The sequence below is a fragment of the Nycticebus coucang genome, chromosome X (genome assembly GCF_027406575.1).
Source record: "Nycticebus coucang isolate mNycCou1 chromosome X, mNycCou1.pri, whole genome shotgun sequence".
In the NCBI taxonomy this organism is placed as follows: Eukaryota; Metazoa; Chordata; class Mammalia; order Primates; family Lorisidae; genus Nycticebus; species Nycticebus coucang.
In genome coordinates, this window is record NC_069804.1 from 171,492,753 (window position 1) to 171,509,179 (window position 16,427).

The 16,427-nt window shown below is 39.9% G+C and overlaps 1 protein-coding gene across 1 annotated transcript; it reads left to right on the forward strand.

Annotated features, from left to right (window-relative positions):
• The first annotated feature begins 10,312 nt into the window (after window positions 1–10,312).
• On the forward strand, window positions 10,313–11,711 carry LDOC1 (LDOC1 regulator of NFKB signaling). Its single transcript, XM_053579705.1, has one exon. It carries the CDS (start codon window positions 10,397–10,399, stop codon window positions 10,835–10,837), a length of 441 nt encoding a protein of 146 aa, XP_053435680.1. The 5' UTR covers window positions 10,313–10,396; the 3' UTR covers window positions 10,838–11,711.
• Window positions 11,712–16,427: the final 4,716 nt, after the last annotated feature.

The window sequence follows — 16,427 nt, forward strand, 5'->3', positions numbered from 1 at the left end:
CCTCCAGCTCTTGGGCTTAGGTAATTCTCTTGCCTCAACTTCCCGAGTAGCTGGGACCACAGGTGCCCACCACAATGCCCGGCTATTTTTTGTTGCAGTTTGGCCAGGGCCGGGTTTGAGTCTGTCACTCTTGGTACATGGGGCCAGCGCCCTGCTTATTGAGCCACAGGTGCTGCCCAAGAGACGTAGATTTTAAGTTTAATTTGATGAGTTTTAATGGTATACAATGGAATAGAACCATGTAACCACCACTATAGTTAAGATATAGAACATTTTCATCACCCCAAATGTCTTATGTGTCTCTTAGCAACCTCCATTCTGATTTTTATCACCCTAGGAGAGTTTTGCCTTTTCTAGGATTCTATATAAGTTGAACTACAGAGGTATGCTACACTTACGTGTCTGGCTTCTTTCACTCAACCTAATACTTTTGGGAATCATCTTTGTGCTGTGATTTTTAGAAGTTTGTTGAGTAGTATTGATTATGGGAATGTGCTACATTTATTTTATCGATTCCTCTGTTGATAGACATTTGGGTTGTTTTCAACAATTTATGAATATTATAGTAGAAAACTTTTGTGAACATAATTTTATTCTAAAGATGGATACTGGGCCATAGTGCAGATATATCTTTAACTGTTTAAAAGACTACTAAACAGTTCTCCAAAGTGGATGTGTCATTTGCATTCCCACAAAGCAATGTATGAGAATTCTAGTTATTTCATAAATTTGATATCATTTGGAATTATCAGTTTTTAAAATTAAGTTCTAGCCATTCATATCTTAGTATAAAATGATATATCATTGTATTTCTCTTATACTAATGATTTTAAGCACCTTTACATTTGGCCATTCTTATATCTTATTACAAGAATTCGTTCATGACCTTTGCTCATTTTTAAAAATTGGATTTTTTGACTTGTTTTTTTTTTGTAGAGACAGAGTCTCACTTTATGGCCCTCGGTAGAGTGCCGTGGCCTCACACAGCTCACAGCAACCTCCAACTCCTGGGCTTAAGGGATTCTCCTGCCTCAGCCTCCCGAGTAGCTGGGACTACAGGCGCCCGCCACAACGCCCGGCTATTTTTTGACTTGTTTTTAAAGAATAAACTATTTCAGACACGTTATATAGGTTTAAGAAAATACGAACAAAAAGTACAATGTTCTTATATACTTACATACACTCCCACATATTTTCTTTCATTAATAACATTTTGAATTAGTGTGATATTTTTGTTACAATTGATACATCGGTATTGATACTTTATTTTTGAATAGAGTCTAAAGGTTACATTCAAGTTCAATTTTTGTGTTGTAGATTCTGTGGGCATTTAGAAATGTATAACATATAACCACTGTTACAGAACCATACAGGATAGTTTTACTGCCCTAAAAATCCCCTGTGCTTTGCCTATTTATCCCATCCTCCCCCCCAACCTTGATAATCACCAATTTTTTCACTGTCACCATAGGCTTGCCTTTCCCAAAATGTTATAGAGGTGGAATCATACAATATGTCACCTTCTCATATTAGCTTCTTTAACTTAGCAATATGTATGTCTTTTCGGTTAGCCAAATGCACATACGTCTTCCATGGTTTTTTTTTGTGGTTTGATAGCTCCTGCCTTTTATTACTGAATAGCATTCCATTGTCTAGATGTACCATAGTTTATTTCTCCACTCATCTGTCAAGGAGCATCATGGTTGTTTCCAAGTGTTGGCAATTATGAGCAAAGCTGCTGAAAACATCCATGTGCAGATTTTTATGCAGAGGTAAGTTTTTACCTTATTTCATTAAATACCAAAGTGTGCAATTGTTGGATAGTAACAGTATGTTTAGCTTATGTAAGAAACTGTCCAAGTGCCTTCTGAAGATCTTCTGTTGTTTTGTTGTTGATTTTATTAAGAAGTTATACATTTATGTATTTCTGATACATAAGTCATATTTATATATTCTAAATGATTTTATGTATTATAGATATTAGTTCTTTGTGCACACATATGTTTATATGTATTCAATAGCTTGTCTATCCATTTTCCCAAGGGTATCTTTTTATGAGCAAAATATTTTTCATTTTTATGAAATCCAACTTATAATTTCTTTCTTATATAGAAAAAAAGACTTCATAGTTTTGACTTTCTTGTTAGGTCTACTATACATCTTAAATTAATGTTTATAAATGGACTGAGGTAAGTTTTTAGGTTCATTTTTTTCCATATAGCTGTATTATATTCCAAAAGGAGGAAATCAATAGTGTCAACAGTAATTTACATTCCTAACTCCACAATGTTTATTTCTGAAAATTGATCTCCACTAAAGGTAATAAAGGTACCTTGAAGAAATGGCTGATTCCAGAGTTTGGACAATAAAGTATAAGATGAGTCTGAAATATCATATTGTCCCAGAAGGAGAGGGCGTTAAGGAATTAGGTGAGCTTGAAGAGTTTTTAGTGGGAAAATGTAGGAAATTTGAATATTGACATGACTAATGGTGGTAATGGATTATAATTCATTGAATGAAATAGGAATCCAGAAGTCAATACCAACATGAATAAATGCATGTATAAAAAAAGAATGGAAACCACTCCTTTAGAGTTTAAACTAATATTAACTACCTCTTAATAGTCACAAAATAATTTAACTTTGGGGAGAAATCTAGCAGAACTCATCTTAAGCAAATGATAAGTTACCACCAACAGTGGTGGAACAAGTTGACATTGTGTGCCTTCTGATATGCACTAAGAAAAACACAGCAACATTTCTGTGATATTCCTGCTGAAATGTGTAATGTGACTGTAATGGAGAAATACCAAGAATTGAGGGACATTTTCAAAGTTACTAGCCTGCACATTTCAACTGTCAATGTTATGGCAAAGAAAGACTGAAGAACTGTTCCAGACTGAAAAGACTGAAGAGACATGACAACTAAATGCAATACATAATCCAGAATTGGATCTTGAATGTAAAAATTTCATTTTGGACACAATTGGAGACAATCTTAATGGGGTCAGTTCATTAAGTAGTAATAATTTGTCCTGTTATTCTCCTTGATTTTAATATACTGTAGTTTTGTAGGCCGGTATACTTGTTGTAAGCAAGTACCCATCAACATAAGTAGAAATGAGGCTTTATGTTTTTGCAACTCTCCAAATGGTTCAGAAAAAATGATAATACTAACACACACACACACACACACACACACACACACACTAGCACAGAGAGAAAGATAAGCCAAATATGGTAAAATGTTAGCAATGGGTTCTCCTAGGGGAAGGATATATAGGAACTTAAAAATTCTTGCAAGTTTTGATAAGTTTAAAATTATTTCAAAAAAGTTTAGAAAGAATGGATACTAATAATTAATGTGTGGAAAGAATTTTACCAGGAAAAACTTACTGTAACATTCATTTTCTTACTTAATTCTGTGAGGAGGCATTTTTACTCACATTTTACAAATATGGAAAGGTAAGGAAATTGGGATTTTCAGAGATATTCAAATCTACATCGGGACCAGGTATTCCCATCCCATGTTCAGTGTTTACCTTTGAAGAAATATCTTATGTTGCCTTGTGCAAGTGTCTCATCTCCTCTGGACCATCGCTTCCTTGTTTGTATATTTTCAGTAGTAGACCAGTCTGCAGGTTTTTTCCTCACTTGGCAACACTGGAACCTTAGAGGAAATTACTAGCACTGTCTCCTCCAATTATAAATTTCTGTGATCCCACTCCCATTTTTTTACGAATAGTGGTGTACTGGCAGGAATCAGTATGAGATTTGAGGAAGAGGCTGGGGATTATCCTTATATAGCATATACCTCCTCTCACTTAGATAGGATTTTTCTTCCAAGAACTAATTTCTGTACTGATGGAAATAGTCACTGAGTGTTTAGGAGAAACCAAGGAGCCGTAGGAAGCTAGCAGGAAAGCCCAGGGAATCTGAGAGGAGAAGATGTTCAGACTCAGGTGAAGGCAGATAAGAGAAGCTCTTAGGCTGAAGATAAAACTGATTTTCCAATTCTCAGATGTCTCTGGGGCTGCTAGCCTCCCCTGGAAGACTGCCATGGTCCATAGTGATGAAAGATTTGTGGAGGTACAATCGCCCCTTTATTTTGTGGGAGGATTGTGTATCCACATCCTAAATATAGCATGGATTACCTTAAGATTGACAGGAAAAATAGAAAATGTGCAAAGTTGATTTTTGAAATGTGACAATGGATGTGTTATTTTTCCCCTAAAAATTTTCTCATCATTATGAGAGCAGCATGTTTTGAACCGACAGAAAGCAAGACCTAGATAAAACCTTATTTTATTCTTCCTACTACTTATTCAAGAGAAAACATATTTTTCATTGAAACTTCATAAACTTACAGATACAGGGCTAATTTAAGAGGTGTGAATTAACTACACATTAAATTTAAATTCAGGTAATAACTATAGTCACGCCTGCACTATTAAATCCAAATTCTACAGTGAACATTAATATGTAGTTTATATATAGAACTTAGTATTATGCTAGGTACTTTTACATTATATAACTTTATCTTTACTGTAGTCTTATTGTGTAGATCTTAATGCTCTGTGCATTTTTTGATAAAAAGACAGAAGCTCGGAAAAATTAGATGGCTTGCTTAAGCCACACAGAGTATGAGCATTTGAACTCAGGACTTCACTTACCAAAAATTCTTTTCTTTCCCGAATGAGTCCATGAAATGTGCTTCGTTGCTTTTACATAGAGATATATATCCTTTGGAGAAAACACAGCTAGTTTGTATCTTTGTCATACAGTGACACTGACAGTTCTCTCTAAAAGTAGCATCCTTAATGTTACAGGCAGCAATACACTTATGTCTGCTTGGATACAGATACTCACATTAGAGCACAGAAACACACATACACATGTGTCTTTTAGCATTCTTCATAGGAGAGAGTTATTTGAATTTGTCTCAATTGCACCACCACATCTTAATTTATGGAGGTGACTGAGTTATGAGAAAGAAAGGACAATGCCATGGAAAGGATATTTTTGTTACCACATTTTCCAAGAGGAGGAGGAACACCACACCATGTAGGGACATGGGGAAGCCCCAGGTTTGGGTCAGGAGACGAAAAGGAGTGAATGGAAGCCACAGGCTACATTCCTTATTGGGGTGTCTGCGGGAAGGGAAGGCAGGACAAGGGAAAGGGCTCAGGGTTGGCTAGTTTAAGTAATTCCATTGGGCTTTTGGGGATAGGGGATACTTTTAGTTGTCTAGAACCTGACTTTAGGTTGATCTAGGGCAAGGGAATATTAGTGTGATGTGTAGGAATTAGATAAAAGAAGCGGTTTCAGATGAAATGCTCTGGATTACAAAGGAGATGCTAACGACTTTGGCCATTAGTTTGGTTCTGTGATTAATGAACACCAAATAGAATCTAAGAAAATGGAATTGGGCTATATATTTATATTATGTTACCAGTTCTTTTGATATGGGGCTTATGCTTCTATCTGTAGCACATTCCCAGTTTCTCCATGCTTCCATTCTTTACTGCCATGTAACAAACTATTCTAAAATTTTGTGCCTTAAAGCAACTTCCATTTCATTTATTCCTGATTCTTTGAATCAGAAATTCATTTAGGGCTCAGCTGGACTGTTTTTGCTCTCTGTATAGTCAGCTAGAGTCATTCACTCAGCTGCATTCAAGCAGTGGCTCTGCTGGGCTGGAAAGTCCAATGAGAAAGCTTCAGTCTCCAGTTTTTTGTTGTTTTGCTGCTCCTTCACATGAGCTCCTTTTCTTCATGTGGCTAACTTGAGCTTCTTCATAGCATGGTGGGCCCAGCGTAGTTAGACTTCTTACATGTGGTGACTGGTTCCCAATAAGGAACATGCCAAGTCACGAAGAAACAATCTTCAGGTTTATAAGGCCTTGTCTCATAAATTTAAAGTTACTTCATTTTCATAATATCTACCTTTCAAGTCAAGTCACTGGCCCATCCCAGATTAACGGGACATGGTAAACCATTTCTACTGTTTTGCAGAGTGGTAAAGAATTCACGGTTATCTTCCATTCACCCACACTCATGCTGCCTCATGCAAAACTGAATCTAGATCAAAGTACCTAACCAATTTGAAAGAGAAACTATTAAACATTAAACAAAACAAATAAACTCAAATTGTGACAGGCCATTCTCTTAAGATTCATAAGAATAGATTTAAGATGATGGTAGATACTTTCTAAAATATATGAAAATAGAAATAAACCAAATATTATCTGTTATATAATTGATATGATTAATTATATTAAAACAACTAGTTATGAGAAAAATAATAACAACCTAGTACAATATGCCACAGGCAATACATGTTATATTATAGCATTATAAAAGCATACACCTGAAAAATAAAAAATACTTAATATGACACTAATTTACAAAGTCATCGTTCAGTTATAGAAATGTGATTTTCCAGTTCTGTTTTATTGGAACAATAGAGTTTCAGTTTATTTGTTACCATGCTTCTCTTGCATCATCTGAAAAATGGAGGAGAGTTGGGTCTCATTAATTCTAAGGCAAGAGTGTCCATGAGAAATTGGGGTGGAGTAATATGCAATCATTAAGAAGACAGATCATTCTGTGTATTCTGTCTCTGGAAGGAGAGAGAGAAAGAAAATTTCAAATTGTTAACAATCCTATTAGGTGGTATTTTGTAGGGAAGAGAGGTGTTGAAAAAGTTCCATATTTATTTAAATTCACCAATATTATTTATTTGCTTTCAGAATAATAATAATACATTAATTTAGTACTTTAATAAATATGTAAAATTATTTCCATTTACTTGGGTAAGCTGGGAGAGGGTGAAGACATTCCTCTCTCTGGACTCTCTCTCTGGACTACAGGTCTGTAAACTGTTTCTTTAAAAACAGTCCCAGATGCACTTGGCTATGAAGGGGCAGAGAGAGGGGCCTATGGGCAGAAGATGCACTTGGCTATAAAGGGGCAGAGGGAGGGGCCTATGGGCAGAAATCTGGATCTTGGCATCCAACCATCCCTCTCACAAATAAAGAATTTCTCTAAAGCTACTTTCTGCTCCTGGATACATATATGAGTGCTAGGTTAGTTTACTTATACTAATGTGGTAGCTGAAGAATCATGGGGTGTTTTAATGTTTATTTCAAGAGAATTTTACAGTCTGGCTGCTTGATGTGTATCCAGGCAGGGTTTAGGGAAGACAGTGAGAGTGAGAAACACCAGGGATCACTGTCTTGGTCTTGGGCCCATGCTCTTGCCAAATGGTGGGGTCTCAGCCACCTTTGGGGCATTCTGAACCAGAGCTCTCCTAGTAAAATGTGCAGGCCTGAGACAAGTACTTCCTGGGACAAGTATGAAAGTACTTGTGTCTGGGGTAAAGAAGCATTCAAGAGCCACTTGAACAGGGAAGAAAGAAAGAGAAAGGTGACATGCAGCCCTAAGGAGAAAGAAGGGCACTTATGTGAGGAGCTGGTTAACAGAAACATTCGGATTCCATATATTCTGTCTACTGATACCACTCACCCCTTCCTGACTGCTTCCTCTGTGAGTCAGTGCTAAGCTGCCTGTCTATACTCCCTCCTTCCAAGCTGGGAAGCAACCTCCAAAGTTACGGCTCATCTCTGCTCACAGTTTTAGCCAGAACATTTCCTGTCTTCCAGGATCTCAGAGCTCCCTCAGAGTGAATGCTAGTGGCTCCCTTGTCTGCCTTCCTCCTGAATCCTTCTGCTATGGAGTTGTAGGAAAAAGAATAGGGCAGAATTTGGGTATCCATCAGAATTTGGGTATTTATCTGGGTATCCATCAGACATGCCTGGATGCACTGAACTGAAGAGTCCAGTGCATTTTAATGTTAAGTGGAAGGTCTTGTACTTTCGAGTCAGAGGGGACTAGAATGAGTATATGGTGCAACCAACCTATTTCTCTCCTGAGTTAGGCAAATCTTTTGGTTCTCAGATCCAAAGTGCCCATTCCCTTGCATAGTCCTTGCCAAGGGTCAGTGAAACAGTCCATGTCAATAACCTGGCCCAGTGCCTGCCACAGGAAGTGTGTTTTCAGGAGAGAACCCTGGGAATTTCTTCTTGGAGTATTAGGGCCTGGACATGAAAATTGGAGCTGGACACTATCTCTGCCCTAGCCAGGCCTACCCTCCACCCTGAGCTGTGAATGGGGACAATAGCCAGGGTGCTTCCTCCAGCATTTCTTCTCCCTCCCCTTCATTCCATCTACTGAACATCTGTGGAGCAGCTAATAGACTGTCAGACGCCGAAGATAAAAGTAGTAATGAGAGCAGCTCTCCATCTGTGCTCAGGAGCTTCTCCTCTAGTGGTGGAGTACATATAGTAGGAGAGCCCAGGGACTCACATTCCTTCTACCTCCTTTTTCTCTGCATTTCTCCAGTGTGATCCTCTTCCCCTTTCTACTTGAGCCTTGGCCTGTTTCTCCATCTGCCACCTTTCCAATTGCATGGATGACCATTCAATACTATTGTAAAAGACTGAATAAGATTTCCTTAAAAATCTATTCAGTTAACATTTCAAAATGGAAATTGATTCATTATCAGAGATATAACATACTGGATAATGTGAAGAGTATTTGGAGGTACTCTGTGCAGCCACCACTTCTAACTTTTATCTCTACATCTGCATCCTGAGAGTCTTTCATTTACCAAACATTTATGAAGCCCCAACTCTAGGCCAGGCACTTTGCTAGGTAGTAAGAATAGAGCAGCTAGCAAAGCAAAATGCTTCTCTGCACGGACTTAACAAACTAACATGGAAGGAGATGATAAACAAAGCACTATATGATATGGTGGCTCATAGTATGATAAACTCTATGTAGATAAATGAAGTAGAGTAAGAGGTTAGAGATTTCTGACAGATAACAGGGTGCTTTGATGGTTAGGATAGTCAGAAAAGCCCTCTCCGAAAGCCATGGGAGGAGTCAGGCAGCTAATGGGGGAGAAAGCCTTACAAGGAAGAAGATATAAGTTACAAAGGCCTGAGGCCACAACTGCTTGATGTGTCTGCAGGAAGAACAGTATGATTACAGCAGAGCAGAAAATTGGAAGAGGCTCATTGGACAAGCCAGAGACTCCTAGGCAGCAGCTGCAACTTTGTTTTTTATTCTGAGAGAAATCCTTTGGAGGGTTTCAAGAAGGGGAGTGAAGGGATGTAACTTTTGTTCTAAACAATTCATGTGGCTACTGAATAGATAATATACTACAGGAAGAGAAGACTGACAGCTAAGCAGTTAGTTGAGCAGTATGAGTGAGAAAGGAAAGCTGGAATCAAGTGGATAGTGGCAGAATTGAGAAGCCGTGATTTGAATTGGGTAAATATTTTAAAACAGTTTAATTGGGTAAATATTTTAAAACACTTTATATTGGCTCAAAGATCAAGGACCCAAGTCATCTGCCAACAACTACTTGAATAATCACATTCAAAGTGAGAAAACAAAATCATTTAAAAACGCAAACTTCTTAACAGTTTTTTCATGGTTAAGAATAATAGCCAGGATCGAAGGCACTAATATCAGCACGTGAGCTAGAAGAGTCAAAAACAGGCGCAATGCCTGCAATTGATTATCAGATGTGGATTTTGCAGAACATTTTATATTTCCCTAGTTTCTTTTTATTAAGAAGTAAATATTTCCCAACTAAAGATAAGTTCCTGTTTAAATACTGCTTTTTTAGGAAAGACTGGACCCCCTGAGGTTCTTCATGATTCTGCGAGGATGTCTGACTACAGCACCAGGGCAGACAGTGTCAATACTCCTCTGGGTGAGATTTAAAATAAGGAAATGTGTTAACAAAGCATCACACCAAAGGAATATAGTGGGGGCAGACCCACGAAGGAACACTGAATTGTGAGAGTTGGCTGGGGAGAGGGTGAGCAGTTTGAACAGGCTGGTTCTCTTGGCGAGTCTCAGCACTCGCCAAGTCTTCTGCTAATACGGGCCACACTTTCGTTCTGGGACGCTCTTCGGAGCCTTTACTCGCTTACCCAGGAACTAGCAGGCGCCAGCTGCCGCGCGACCCGGCTCGCCCCGCTTCAGGCCACGCCCCTGGCTACGTCTACGTAACCGCTCCCAGCCCACTCTGACTATGCCGCCACACCGCCCGGACTATTTAGCTGGCCACGCCCCTCTAGCGTTGTGCCTGCGCATTGACAGCCTGAAGCGCCTTGTGGGCGGAGCTTGCGCAGCCTTCCGGACCCTGGCTAGTACCGCCTCCTGCCCCTTATCCCCACGCCACAGCGCGTCTCCGCGGACACGCACTTCCGCAAGGCCACCGTGAGCGCCTTCGCTGACCAAACCGAGCCGAGCCGAGCCGAGCCGAGCCGAGCCGAGCCGAGCCGAGCCGAGCCGAGCCCTGCCTTTCCAAGCCTTTCGCCATGGTGGACGAGCTGGTGCTGCTTTTGCACGCCCTCCTGATGCGGCACCGCGCACTGAGCATTGAGAACAGCCAACTCATGGAACAGCTGCGGCTGCTGGTGTGCGAGAGGGCCAGCCTGCTACGCCAGGTACGTCCGCCAAGCTGCCCGGTGCCCTTCCCCGAAACGTTTAACGGCGAGAGCTCTCGGCTCCCTGAGTTTATTGTGCAGACGGCATCTTACATGCTTGTGAACGAGAACCGATTCTGCAACGACGCTATGAAGGTGGCCTTCTTAATTAGTCTCCTCACCGGGGAAGCTGAGGAGTGGGTGGTGCCCTACATCGAGATGGATAGTCCCATCCTAGGTGATTACCGGGCCTTTCTCGACGAGATGAAACAGTGTTTTGGCTGGGATGATGATGAAGACGACGACGACGATTACGAAGAGGATGATTACTAGGCTCAGGCCTCTCAGGTCGTGGGTGGAAAGGGAAGGCCCTGCACGTCGCCACCTTCCCTCGCCCCCACGCCTCTACTCCAAGAGCTGTTGCCCGCGTTCCCCCTTGTCCTCTGGTCCTACTCCCTACTCTTGCCTTTCTCTTCTCTTCTTTATCCTCCTGTAGTGCTTGTCTTTGTTCCTGGAATAGCGCTCCAGTTACCTGCCATTGGAGCTGGGGCTGCTGGGTGCCGGGACCAGGACCAGGGCTGGGGCAGGGGCGTGGAACCACGCAATTATCCACTCTGGCCATTCCCGGGACCCCTCCCCCGCTAATCTGATCAGCGTTCTGAGCCCCAGCTGTCGGCCAGGCCCTTTTTAAAAACTGGTCAGACCACCCGCAGCCCTGCTGCTGCCACTCGTCAGGCCTACATCTGCCCAGAGACCTACGCTGCTGCTTCACTACACGCATCACATCCCACTGATAGACCACCGCCTTTGACTGACCAACATAGAAGGTGCCTGAGTTGGCTAAACCTCTTCGGACATTGATATGGACAGCTCACCAACCTCTGAAGGGGCCAGTCTTTCAGCCCTATTAGTTTTCTACCTACTCCCAGGGTCATCCCCAGCCCTACCAGATTGCTGCAGGGACCTGATGTGCCTGGCAGCCAGATTGTTGACATTTCTTTTTACCTATGCACAGGTTTTATACAACTGTCGTTTTTCTTTAAAAATTGCAGCAGTCCCACAGATGTGTGCATTTGGACAGACAATACAAAAAAACAAACAAACAAACAAACAAACAAACAAACAGGCACTCAGTCCAGCTTCTCAATACTACCTGGAAAAAGCACTGGCATTCTTTTCAATAAATATCAAGCACTACAAAAACAAATGACTGTCTTTTAATAGTTAAGTGCTGTCATTGACCTCTACCACTGTCACTCTGACTCTTCTTGTGATCGGGGAACCCAGTCGATCTCAGCATTCCCCACAGTCATCTCTAGACTACAGAGGGTAACTACCTCAGGGTTTTACAGGGTTTCTGGTGTTTCCCTCACCAAGGTATTTCTTAAAGCCCTGATGAAGGGGATATCTTTTGGGGCCTCTAAGGGGTGGTTGAGCAGATGGCCCAGCTTCCCAAAGGAGGACACTTTTGAGAATGAAGGGAGGCACAGATAATTAGACTGTTACAACAGGCATAAACCTGGACAAAGAAAATGTTCCTATTTTTTCCTGAGATTTTGGATTCCTTAGTACTGTGCCAGGGAAGTTCTGCCCATTAATTATTATTGGGCAGCTATTGAGTTCAGACTCCAAATAACCAACCTCATACAGTGTTTTAACGCCACTTTCAAGTGCTTAAGCTAACCTTAAATACTGGCTTCTGCATATGTGCTCTTATAAAATTGGGTATAGCCTGATCTTAAACATTTCACCATCCTTGAACAGATATCCTTAGAATCTCCACCCATACATACTTTCCAGATTCCTGTCTATAGAAATTAGCAGAGTGTTTGGAAATCTCCTCAGTCAGATCTTGTGCTGCTATTTGGGATATGATAAGATCTCTGTGGACCTGGAAAGTCCAGAGGCAGTGAAAGGTTGGGGTGGGTGCTAAGAAGAATCTACATACCTTGGTGAGACCTTACCCCAGGTTAAGTCAGTGAAATGTTTAATGCAGAGAAGCATGGGTGGGAGATTTATGGGGACTATTTTGGTAGGCAAGAGTGTTCAGGAGGATTTGACAGGTTCAGAATTCTCATTTATATCCGCTCAGGTGTCCTCATTGTATCATGCCTGGAGCCAGCCCAACTTTAAGACCTCTAATTAATTTATATATAATACATTTCCTTACTGTTAAAGGCCTTTTGAGACAGAATTATTTTATAAACTCATAATGTGGATTGAATGTGGTACTGGTCACCATATTAATTACTTTACCAGTGCATTAAATGAAATGCCCATGAGCAATTTAGAATTATCCCTGCTAAATGGTGAGCACTCAGTAAACATGGGCTGTAACTCCCACTCCTGAGAATTGACATCTCAAGACGTAGGTCTCTGGCTCTCTGCTTAGCTTTAATAGGAAAATGTCAGGGGCGAGGAGGAGTAGAGCAGGTTCAGGGAGAGTGGAAATGAGAGCATGTGAGATGACTTTACTCTTGGAGATGTGATATGGAGCCAAAAAGAAAGTGGTTTCACCTAGTGAACAGGCAAAGTTTAGGTCAGGAATTATTCCTCAGGCCTAGGACACTTGTTTCTGGAGGATGGAGACAGGGGTGGATATGACAACAAAGGAGGCGGAGGACTGGGTAAAAAGGAGTTGGGCTCTTAGATGAGCTTCTCTCTCCAAGCCTGGATAAGGGCAATTCTTGGTTACTTAAGGTTAATTGATTATTTCTCCCAGTCTCCTTTGAAAACATACAAAGACCTCGCAAAAGTAAGAGGTTGCAATTAAGACATTGTATGAGACCAGGGGTGGGGTGGGGGGGAACCTCTTCTGATTAGAAAGGACTTGAACTGGGGATGGATGTGGAAATGTGGTGGATAAAAGCTGAAAGTGATGTAAAGGACCCAGAAAGGCATCAATCATTCATTCCAACTTGATAATGGCACAGGTATGCTAAGAGGAGCTAGAGAAATATTGTTGAATGAAATGTGGTCCCACCCTCACCGTGTGTGGTTCCAGTCTGCTGCTGTTTTGGTGCCTTGGGACAGAACTGTTGTGGTAACTAGTTACAGGGAAGGGCCAGGAAAAGAATCTGGGCTGTAGTTCAATCTGAAAGTGACCCTTCTGGGCTGGAATTTGAGGACATATGAGTAGATGAGATTTACTCCCTACTACCAAGCCAAGTGACCATATGATCTGAGGGGGAAGAAAGGGGTCTCCAGTCTGAGGATGCCATGCCAAGGTAGCATCTAAGTCACATCTGGGAGAAGTAGGCCAAGGAGCTTCAGTGATCCAAAATGTACATTTTCTGAGAAGGCATACCTGTGCCCCTGAGCTTGCTGTTACTGTGTATGCTGTGCCTATGTGTGTGTCTTAGGTGATGTCCTTCACGCATTATGGAAGAGCAGGTCATCCTATGAGCCACATGAAAAAAAGTAAAAGTGCAGATAATGTCAAGGACTCTACCACCCAGGGAGGAATTCACAATAATGGCATACAGCATTGCAAAAGAGAAGAAAAACGTAGATAAACCTGTCTAAAGATAAAATCACCACTAAGATGAAAGCTATTAAAATATGTAGATATGCTGAAATAACAAATGTGAACTTCAGACTACTGAATTTTCATCTTGGGCATACTAGACCAGAAATGGTCACTGAAATTGTACTATCAAAAAATGAAATTACTCTTTTTAAAGGTCATAATCATTCAAGCATATTGAATCTACCAATATCTTTGGACTTTTCTGTTCATTCAAATAGATAAGGACTGTAATCCATTAATTTTATGTTGCTGTGTTTTGCAGAGTGGTATATAAACCTAGAAGTATATTACACCTGTTGTATATTTGATTATTTTCTGCTATTAAAATGTGGTGAAAACCTTAGCAGTTTGGAAGTAGGCAGACCAGAGGGAGGGGTCTTGTTGAAATTAGTGGAATATCTGCATTTTAAAAAAATTTGTAGGTTCTTCATGCAAGTGAAAAGTGAAACCAAGCTAACGACCAGTTGTCAGCTTAAGGTCCTGAGAATGTTTCCCTCAATCATTAGAGTGGGATAATTGTATAAACAATATTAATTATTTAGTTTGAAATAGGGATTTTGTTAAAGTAGTGTTAAAATTGCCTGGTAGCTATTTGCATCACTAAGTTGGTCAAGTATATTCCCTACAGTCTTATCTTATTTAAGTTCCAAAGGTAGATACAGTGGATGACTACCTGTTTGGTGACCTTTGACAGTACTGGTAATGCCTTACCTCACATAACGAAAATCTCATCATCTACTTGCATGTTTTTTCTCCTGCCTGAAATGCCTGTTAGGATTTGTTCCTTTGTCTTCAAATGTTCTATTGTCTAGAGACTTTTTTTTTCCTACCTGGAATAGGTAATCATTTCCCTGAAAGGGAGTATGAATACCATAGCAAGGCTTGTTAATAGGGAAAATCTTCCCTGGAGGAGTTGGGGGAGGAGTGACGAGATGCTGTAAAAGATGTTTCAGAGGGGCTAGATATTGCAACGTTTGTGTGCCTCCCTTTCTCCCTTCAGAGGCTGGTATCTGTTTTATGGTCAGCAACACCTTTATTTTTCTGATGATCCTATCCATCACATTCACCTAGCTCCTCTTCCTTCCCTAATTTCATCTGCAAAGTTGCAATAATATAATTCTTCTGTTTTAATCCAAGTCCCTATGGTATCAATTTAATTGAATTGACCATTCAGTTCACAATCATCTGATATGGTCAGTTCAAAATAGAAAACTGTCACATAGGCTGTTTATGTGCCTCATTTTAAAACTTTACTTTTAAAATGCGTAATAATAGAAGGCAGAAGGAAGTAATATATTGCAGTGGTAACTGAAATAGTTGTGATGTTTCTGATTTATATGTTCTCTAGAAAGAAATAATTATGCTGCCATACAGGACTTTTAGAAGCCATTTGTTTGAATGTACACAATACAAATTTTGACATATGCAAAAGTACAGAGAGTATAATGAACCCCCATAGACTCATCTCCTAGATTCAAACATTACCAGTATTTTTGCTTTATCTATTCCTTTACTTTTCTTATAATTTTTATGGAGAGTTTGAAATAAATGCAAAATATCACATTTGTTCACCCTACAATACTTCCATATGTTTCTCTAACAGATAAGGCCTTCAAAACCATAATCTTAAAAATGTCTTATTAATTATTTGTTTGAATTATATTCCCCAAAGTGTCAGCACATTGCATTTGGGTTATATATCTTGGTTTATATAGCATTTTAATTGATAACATTTCTTCCCATCCTTTTTATTCTCTGCAATTGATTCTTTGAGGAAACCAGGTTATTTGCCTGTGGAATTTCCCATATTCAGTATTTGCTTTATTTTTTATCACATCCTTGCCCAATTTTCTCTTGGGTTGTTAATGTTTCTGTCTCAATATTTTAGAAGCTCTTTATTTGCTAGGGATCTGTGATATATGTTGTAAATGTGTATTCCCAATTTGTCATTTGTCTTTGTGCCTGCTTTATGATATTTCAGGCTTTTGAGAAAATGTTTCTTATATTTCCATTTGTTTCCACTCTACCCTCCCATCTCTGTGCTCCCCAATTTCATTGCTTATATTATTTCTTAGTGTTTTTACCTTTAAATAGTGTATAGGACTCTATTATTTTTAAGATAAGAATGGTATATTTTGACTCTGACTCATGAAAGATGAAGACTCAACATATGCATTAATACTCTCGCCCTATCCTCTTTGTGATATCATTTCTATATTAACATTCCTAACATTTACATATTTTTCCTGTGCCTATAATCTTTGATTTGTTTTAAGGTATCAGATAAATACAATGTATTAAATAATTGTTATTCTGTCCAATTGTTCAATTTACCTGATTATGTTAGCTACTTTTTTTTTTTTTTGGTGGTGTTGTTGCGGTTGTCATTGCTGT

Excerpts from the sequence above, each read along its gene's own strand:
- LDOC1 (XM_053579705.1), top strand. The coding sequence starts at position 10,397 with ATGGTGGACGAGCTGGTGCTGCTTTTGCACGCCCTCCTGATGCGGCAC.